At 44.2% G+C, this 9,758-nt stretch overlaps 1 protein-coding gene across 1 annotated transcript; it reads left to right on the forward strand.

Annotated features, from left to right (window-relative positions):
• The first annotated feature begins 1,081 nt into the window (after window positions 1-1,081).
• On the forward strand, window positions 1,082-2,463 carry LOC125548719 (salicylic acid-binding protein 2). The gene is made up of 3 exons (XM_048712269.2): window positions 1,082-1,657; window positions 1,754-1,888; window positions 2,011-2,463. Exons 1-3 carry the CDS (start codon window positions 1,271-1,273, stop codon window positions 2,293-2,295), a joined length of 807 nt encoding a protein of 268 aa, XP_048568226.1. The 5' UTR covers window positions 1,082-1,270; the 3' UTR covers window positions 2,296-2,463.
• Window positions 2,464-9,758: the final 7,295 nt, after the last annotated feature.

The raw sequence follows: 9,758 nt of genomic DNA on the forward strand, positions 1-9,758 counted from the left end.
GCTCCAGTAGAAGCTGTAAAATAGTGCATGCTCAAAAAAGATTGGCACGCGTTAAAAAGCGCTATCAGAAGCTGCAAATTTGGGGCACTGGATTGCGCGCACTTCACAATTTGCACTGTGTGTTTTTTGGGCACGCGTTTTTGGGCATTTGCTCAACCAATGTTGGGTCTGGCGCTCTAATAATGCTACAGTTGCGTGCTAAAACTATTTTAGTGCGTGGAACTTCTGTGCACCTGTTGGAGATGCTCCAACTCAACTTAAGCTTTTGGTTGAGCCGACTCATGTATGCATTCTACATGTGAGGCTGATAGATGCTACTTTATCTCTACTATTATAGGGGAGTTGGTTCCGGCGCTTCCCCTCCTTCCTCAGGTTTTCCGTCCCCACGCGTCCCTCCCTCCTTGGTTTTCTACTGACCTTATGGTACTCTCAACCGATGCCGCATAAAATTAAAACCAACATAAATAGAGTATCTTGAAATAATCTAAACCAAATCGATATTTTATCAAAATCACATCCTGCATTAACTCAAACAAATCAAATCAAATCTTCCCGAAATCTCAACTAAATTGAAACTTACCTTCCCCCCCTACGAATACCCAAATCAAATCAAATCTTACCTAAACCTTAACAAAATCAACACTTCCTTTGCATTCTCTACCGATACTCAAATCAAGTTAAATCTTACCAAAATCTAGAATATAATGGATGTAATTTATATTTAAGATATAATTAGTATTGAATCACTAGAATATGTATGCATCCGTTGCAACCCACGGGCAATTAGCTAACACTCATGATTCATAAGTGCTTTATGATTCATTTCGACAAAACACTAAATGAATACAAGCAACTAGGAAATGCATTGGTTTAAAAATAAGATCTCCTCCAATGTACTTTCCATATATAAGATCTCTTCTACGTAGTAGTTTATAAAAATAGGACCGCCTCTCGCTTCATTTGCCTTTGACTTCACATACATGATTATTCAAGCTTATCCCCGCTAGCTAGTACTCCCTCCGTCTCATAATATAAGAACGCTTTTTCCACTAATATAGTGTCAAAAATGTTCTTATATTATGGGACAGAGGCAGTAGCTAATAAGCTCCATAAACTCCTCCCATTTGGCTCCTCCGGTCGATGTCAGTTTGCCAAGCAAAATCTTCGAGAGCTAGCGGCTATATAAATATATCCCAGAGCGTCCCGCTGTGTAGACATCGGAGCCACAGCTATAGCTCAAGCACAGAAAAACAGTCACAAAACCCCACCCATGCACATGGAGGCTTGTGCGGGCCAAGCTAGCAGCGCGCACATCGTCCTGGTGCACGGCGCATGCCTCGGCGGCTGGTCCTGGTTCAAGGTGGCGACGCGGCTCAGGTCGGCCGGGCACCGCGTCAGCACGCCTGACCTCGCGGCGTCCGGCGTCGACCCCAGGCCGCTGCGCGAGGTGCCGACGTTCCGCGACTACACCAAGCCGCTGCTGGACCTCCTGGAGTCCCTCCCGCCGGGCGAGAAGGTGGTCCTCGTCGGCCACAGCCTCGGTGGCGTGAACATCGCCCTCGCCTGCGAGCTGTTCCCGGAGAAGATCGCCGCTGCGGTGTTCGTCGCCGCCTTCATGCCGGACCACAGGTCGCCGCCGTCGTACGTGCTTGAAAAGGTACACCATGAGCATGGGATGGCAGTATTTCTTCAAACAGAAAACCCCTGTACTCCTGATTGTTTGCTCGCGATCTAATTAGTTTCCTCTTGAAAGTTCGTGGAGGGGAGAACGCTGGACTGGATGGACACGGAGTTTAAGCCTCAAGATCCCGAGGGCAAGCTGCCCACTTCCATGCTGTTCGGGCCGCTGGTCACTCGTGCAAAGTTCTTCCAGCTGTGCTCGCCGGAGGTACAGCATCCGCCGCACTTGTCGCTCTGTGATTACCTGCACATAAAATCGATGAAACACTGAGATTAGATTGACGAAAGAGGGACTTCTAACGCTGCATGAATGTTGGAACCATATGGCAGGACCTGACGCTGGGACGATCCCTGATGAGGGTCAGCTCCATGTTCGTGGACGACCTGAGACTGCAGCCACCGCACACCGAGGCCCGCTACGGGTCGGTGCGCAAGGCGTACGTCGTCTTCAAGGACGACCACGCCATTGTCGGGGCGTTCCAGCGGTGGATGGTGCACAACTACCCCGTGGATGAGGTGATGGAAATCGACGGCGCGGACCACATGGCGTTGCTCTCGACGCCGACCGAGCTGGCGCGCTGCCTCGCTCACATCGCTGTCAAGTATGCTGCCTGAAGTATGATACCGTCTCGTTGCCGGCATTTGTGATTGGATTTGTGACATCTCTATTGTTGCTGTTACCGTTCAGTATGTTTCAGAGACTTCTACTGCACCCTATATTAGAGACGGATGATGCATGTAACTTGTGGCTATTTAATAATTGAAGATAAATGTTGGTGCGCACCTTTGTCGACAGATACTGATCGTGGTGCATGTAACTTAGTGACCGAGCAATATACTCCCTACAAAGTTGGCACCTCAATCTGCTTGGAGCACCTCAATCTGCTTGGAGATGGACCAGTGAAAGATGGTGGAGACGTCACATATGAGTGCGTCAGACCGGTTTATGCCCCAGACCCGGTATGTGGCTAGGCTGGGGATTCCAGCTTTCGATGTTAGGATTAGGTGAGTGGTCTGGGTAGTGGTCCATCTAACACCCCTTCATCATTTGGATAGGAGTACGTAGCGGCATATGTTGCCTAGATGGTGGATTCAGCCTTATTGTTATAACACTTTGTAAGGTCCTCGAGAATAATCAATAAAGTGACCGTATGCATCTCCCAGATGCAGAGGCCGGGGGTCATCCTCCTTTTCTAAAAAAAAAGTACTCTCTACAAAGTTAGTATAATGTTGAATCATTTATTTAGAAACAAAGGGAGTATATATAATCGCTATCAACTCGTCGTCGATCCATTATGATCAACGCTGTATGTGGATTCGCCATTGCTGATCACCACCAACCAACTGGCCCCATGTGTATTAACCCATAGACTTATCTTGTCTATCCTAGAAAGTGTACCTAAACCATTTTTGTACATCTCCGGTGCTCCACGTCCGCAGTGCTCCTATTCTGAAGGGGTATGTTTACACTCCATCAGGGTTCATGCTCTGTCCCAATCGATGCAATTCCATATAAGCTAATTAAGACTTGATAGGCCAGGTCAACCACTCGGAGACAGGGATCGTGCGCCCAACAATAAAATGTTGGCCTTGTTTGGACCAACGATACGGCCACGGCAAGCCCCCCATGCTCAGAAAATTCAACACTGCGCTAGTGTACATCCAATCATTGCATGCGGTTCAGAACCCCATTGCATATGGATTGTCCAGCCGTCAACGTGCGTCGAGGGGTAATACACCATCGCAGAAGACATGTACGATGGTGTGGTCCACCGCACACAGTCTCTTTGGAAAGTCTCTATTGCACACAATTGGCGCCGATCAAACGTGTGTGACAGGGAATCCATCCCACATTTTTTTGCGACTGAATCCATCCCACATTGATTAGTAACAAGGAAAAAATGGGTGTTTGTTGGCTCCCGTATCACACGATGTGAAAGGCACATTCATGTGTGAGGCAGGGATTAACGGTTAATTACGAGGAAATGTGTGCGTTGGTGGCATCTATCCCACATGGTTTGTTTATTAAGGTGGAAAGTATGTGTTGGTTTGCAATTCAATATGTTTTCACATAGTGTGACTAGGGTTTAGAACTCACAGAGCGGCAAGGTTGATGAAGATGGCTCCAGCAGCAATTCCCTCTCCAACGGAGTATTGAAAAAGGCCTCCAAATTGGACCGCCTCAGAATGTGTCCATTCGACGGCGGCAAAATTCCTCGATAAATATGACTAGAGTTTTTAAGGTCGTATAGAGTTTTTAAGGTCGTATAGAGCCGAGGGCAAAGAGGTGACAGAGCGGAGGTTGTCGAGCCCATGTATCCAGGTGTCGCGGTCAGGGGTTTGATTGTGTGGGTTAGCTGCGTGGAGGCCTGGGACTTCCACCCAGGCACTCCTCTGGCCCCCCGCGACGACATCCTGGTGATGTAAAGCAACAATGTATTCACAACAAGAATCTTGTTAATCCATGACGGATTCAGTCCGTCACAGAACCTGTGAAGAATTGTCGTGGAAGGGCAGCTGTGACGGATTTCAAATCCGTCATGTATATCGCGTCATAATTTAACCACTGTACACTCCATGACAGATCTTGGCTGTCATGGATGGCACTTAACGGACATGCTCAGAACGTCGTTAAGTTTTCTACTGCGTCAACATCTTACGTGGCGGCCCATGTAGTAATCAGCCATTTAATTTTTTTGGCCCATTAAATTTCAGCCAGTGTAGGATCTAGAAGTAGATGTGTCTAGAGGGGGGGTGATTAGACACTTAGTGCTAAAGTTGCAATTTTTAGGCCTTTTTGGTTTGAGTGGAGTTTTAGGCATAATTTCAACATACACAATACATATCAAGCAAGCATGCAAAGAGTATATGAGCAGCGGAATGTAAAGCATGCAACTTGCAAGAATGTAAGGGGAATGGTTTAGAGAATTCAAACGAAATTGGAGACACGGATGTTTTTCCCGTGGTTCGGATAGGTGGTGCTATCCTACATCCACGTTGATGGAGACTTCAACCCACGAAGGGTAACGGTTGCGCGAGTCCACGGAGGGCTCCACCCACAAACGATAACGGTTGCGCGAGTCCACGAAGGGCTCCACCCACGAAGGGTTCACGAAGAAGCAACCACCCATAAAGGGTCCACGAAGTAGCAACCTTGTCTATCCCACCATGGCCATCGCCCACGAAGGACTTGCCTCACTAGCGGTAGATCTTCACGAAGTAGGCGATCTCCTTGCCCTTACAAACTCCTTGGTTCAACTCCACAATCTTGTCGGAGCCTCCCAAGTGACACCTAGCCAATCTAGGAGACACCACTCTCCAAGAAGTAACAAATGGTGTGTAGGTAATGAACTCCTTGCTCTTGTGCTTCAAATGATAGTCTCCCCAACACTCAACTCTCTCTCATAGGATTTGGATTTTGTGGAAAGAAGATTTGAGTGGAAAGCAACTTGGGGAAGGCTAGAGATCAAGATTCATATGGTAGGAATGGAATATCTTGGTCTCAACACATGAGTAGGTGGTTCTCTCTTAGAACATATGAGTTGGAATTGTGTATGTGTTCTGATGGCTCTCTCCACGAGTGAAGAGGAGGTGGAGGGGTATATATAGCCTCCACACAAAATCCAACCGTTACACACAGTTTTCCAATCTCGGTGGGACCGAATCAACAAACTCGGTCGGACCGAAAAGGTAAACCTAGTGACCGTTAGAGATTTTCGGTGGGACTGACATGCAACTCGGTAGGACCGATATGGTTAGGGTTTGGGCATAACGTAATCTCGGTGAGACCGATTACACAAACTCGGTGAGACCGATTTTGGTAATTAGCTAACCAGAGAGTTGGTCAAGCAAACTCGGTGGGACCGATTTGCTCTTTCGGTGAGACCAAAAAGTTACAAAAAGGAAACACTGAATTTACATTGCAATCTCGGTGGGACCGATCCGCTCTTTCGGTGAGACCGAAAAGTTACGAAAGGGAAACAGAGAGTTTGCAATCCCATCTCGGTGAGACCGAGATCCCTATCGCTAGAACCGATTTGCTAGGGTTTGGCAGTGGCTTATGACAAGTGAAACTCGGTGGCGCCGGATAGGAAGAATCGGTAGGACCGAGTTTGGCTTAGGGTTTAGGTCATATGTGGATATGGGAAAGTAGTTGAGGGTTTTGGAGCATATCACTAAGCACATGAAGCAAGAGGCTCATTAAGCAACACCTCATCCCTCCTTGATAGTATTGGCTTTTCCTAAAGACTCAATGTGATCTTGGATCACTAAAATATAAAATGAAGAGTCTTGAGCTTTTGAGCTTGAGCCAAACTTTTGTCCTTAGCATTTTGAAGGAGTTCCGACAACCTTTAGTCCATGCCACTCCATTGTTGAACTTATCTGAAACATGCTAGATAGAAATGTTAGTCCAACAAGAGATATGTTGTCATCAATTATCAAAACCACCTCGGGAGCACTTGTGCTTTCAATCTCCCCCTTTTTGGTAATTGATGGCAACATACATCAGAGCTTTAGATAAAGATATAAAGAATAGCAAGTAAAGCTTTGGAAGGACATGTAACAAGCATAGGCTCCCCCTACATGTATGCACTCATGTAAATATGAAATATAGAGGCATGTGAGAGCATAACCATGACAGAGTAGGCAATGTGTTACATGTATCTTGGCCATATGCATCAGAGCAAAAGATTATCAAGGAAAATACCTTCATGCTCATGAGTCCTTCTTGCAAACAGTATGTACATAAGTAAGAACTCCTCATACTCATGATTTTGATGCATATACTTACCTTGTGGTCTTGAGTTGGCTTAGGATGGAATGAACCTGCACAAACAAAGTTAGATAACACAGGTACATCCACTAGCCAGAGCAAACAAAAGAAACCACAAGAATACCAAGACTGGGATGACATGTAGAGAGTGAGTACAAGGTACCACATTGGATTCAACATGTCCCCAAGAATAAAGATATGCAATGAATTTGACTGATTTCTTTCCCTTAGGTGTCTTGCTCCCCCTGAATCTTACATGGGATATTGGGAGAAGATAAGGAACAGCAAATCAGAGCTGAAAGATACAAATGAACATGTCTTTCCCCCTAAAAAGACATGTGACATCTCTCCTCTTGAACATCAAGCATCAAGCATCTGGGATCCTTGAGTATTCTCTCCCCCTGGAAGTCTCTCTCTCCCCCTTAATACTTTCTCTCTTGTAGGTTTGGTCCTTGAGACTTTTTCTCTCCCTTGTTGTGATCTCTCTCTCCTACAAGCTTTGATGTGATCTATCTCTCCCCCTTTGACATCAATTTCCAAGAAGGGCTTTCTGGAATCTGTCGTATAGGTTTGGTCCTTGAGACTCAGCACAAAGCAATGGATAAAACTGTGATGCTTGTGAAGGACAAGATTCATTGAGTAGAGCTGAATCAGAAGAAATATAGAACAAGTGGCATACTGTTTTTCCTGTTGCGAAGTCGGTGGCACCGAGTGGTATGTTTCGGTGGCACCGAAAAGATTCGGTTGGACCGAAAATTACAGGTCGGTGAAACCGAGTTCACACAGAGAAAAACACTTGTCACTTCAACTCACTAGACATGTAGGATCTCACAAAGATTTGCAATGAATTACCTGAAGGATTTGCAAGGAATTAAATGCAGAAAATGCAGAACAAAAACAAAGAGAAAAGAGAAGAAACTGAAAGATCTAGATGAAGTTTTTTTTGTGTTTTTTTTTAAAAGAAAGAAAACTAACATGCATGAGACAAATGCAATAACACGGAAAAGAACACAAGAGAACTTCATCTAGAGTTGGGTGGTGACATAGTCACCTATGTTAGAGTATATTGACTTAGGAGTCAAGTGAGAACACTTGATCATAGGTCATACTCATCGTTTAAGCTCAAAATTGGGTTACCATTTTTCGTTTAAGCATCTTGATGTATTCACATCTTGTTGAGTTGCTTTGACTCATGTCTTGGAGTAAAGCTTCTCTAAGATGGAATAACATACCTTGGGTGGTGGTGTGGTTCTTGCTCATGTAGTTGAACTTGTGTGGGTGCTCAAGGTTGATGTAGCTCATCAAGAGTTGGGAGCACCACTTGGAGTTTGAGTTCATCTACCTACATGGGTTAGTTCTTGCAAGGAAGAGCACTTGTGTATCCAAAAATGACAATCATGAAGCTCAACATAGAATTTGTCAAAGGATATGTTTGAATGGTTTTGTGCTTCCTTGTCTTCAACCACCATTGTGTAGAGTCTTGGTGATGTAGAGATTGCTCAAGATGTGAGTGAGTCGCAATCTCATGGAATTAGATTCAACCAAGCTCCTACATGGGTTAGACAACATGCAAGGTGCAAATATATCCAAGACATAAGATAGTTATCATAAGAGATATATCATGGATTAGTCATAAGCTCATGTCTTGCATGTATCCAATGGAGTTTCTACTCCAAGTTCGAAGCATCAATGATGTTCAATTATCCTCTCAACCTGCAAAACACTTTCTCATCAAGTGGTTTAGTAAATATATCCGCTAATTGCTTATCAGTGCGAACGTGCTTAAGATTAATGTCACCCTTAGCAACATGATCTCGAATGAAATGATGACGAAATTCAATATGCTTAGTTCGAGAATGTTGTACGGGATTATGACCAATTTTGATAGCACTTTCATTGTCACAAAGCAGTGGAACATGTTTCACATAAATCCCATAATCTTTCAGAGTTTGGGTCATCCAAAGTAATTGAGCACAACATGAACCAGCGGCAATGTATTCCGCTTCGGCAGTGGATAAGGATACGAGTTTTGTTTCTTGGAAGACCAAGACACAAGAGATCTACCAAGAAATTGACAAGTACCCGAAGTGGACTTTCTATCAACCTTGTCTCCGGCATAATCCGAGTCGGAATAGCCAACAAGATCAAAAGAAGACCTCTTAGGATACCAAATGCCAAAATTTGGTGCATGGATTAAATATCTCACTATCCTTTTCACAGCCTTAAGATGACATTCTTTAGGAGCAGCTTGATATCGTGCACACATGCACACACTTAGCATAATATCGGGACGTGAAGCACATAGGTATAACAATGAACCAATCATAGAGCGATAAATCTTTTGATCAACCGGTTCACCATCTTTGGTCAAATCATTATGTCCACTAGTAGGCATGGGTGTGGACATACCTTTGCATTCTTGCATATTGAACTTCTTGAATAAGTCCTTGGTGTACTTTGTTTGAGAGACAAATGTACCTTCCTTAGTTTGCTTGATTTGCAAACCGAGAAATAATTTGAGTTCACTCATCATAAACATCTCAAACTTCTCTGACATTAGCTTTCCAAACTTTTCACTAAAGAGAGGGTTAGTTGAACCAAATATGATATCATCGACATAAATTTGGCATACATATAGTTCTCCATTAACCCTTTTAGTAAAAAGAGTAGAATCAATTTTACCAATTTCAAAACCACTTGTAGTAAGGAACTTGGTCAAGCATTTATACCATGCTCTAGGAGCTTGTTTAAGACCATAAAGAGCTTTATGAAGTTTGTAAACATGATTTGGTTTCTTAGGATTGATAAAACCGGGAGGTTGTTTGACATAAACTTCCTCCTCTATTTCACCATTTAGAAAAGCACTTTTAATGTCCATTTGGTACAAGGTGATGTTATGGTGATTAGCATAGGCAAGTAAGATGCGAATGGACTCAAGTCTAGCAACAGGAGCATATGTCTCACCATAGTCCATACCTTCGACTTGTGTATACGCTTGGGCGACGAGACGTGCTTTGTTGCGAACCACTTGTCCATCTTCATCTTGCTTGTTGCGAAACACCCATTTGGTACCAATGATGTTGTGGTTGTAGTCGGGCTTCTCAACCAATGTCCAAACTTGGTTTCTCTCAAAATTGTGTAGCTCTTCATGCATAGCGTTTATCCAATCCGGATCTTCCAATGCTTCTTCAACCTTCATAGGTTCAATGCTAGAGATGAATGAATAGTTTTCACAAAAGTTAGCTAAACGAGTCTTTGAGCGAGTGATTCTCCCGGTTTGTATATCATTGAGGATTTGCTCGAC

Source organism: Triticum urartu, chromosome 3A, assembly GCF_056163025.1.
Source record: "Triticum urartu cultivar PI428250 chromosome 3A, HENAU_Tu73, whole genome shotgun sequence".
NCBI classification, from domain to species: Eukaryota; Viridiplantae; Streptophyta; class Magnoliopsida; order Poales; family Poaceae; genus Triticum; species Triticum urartu.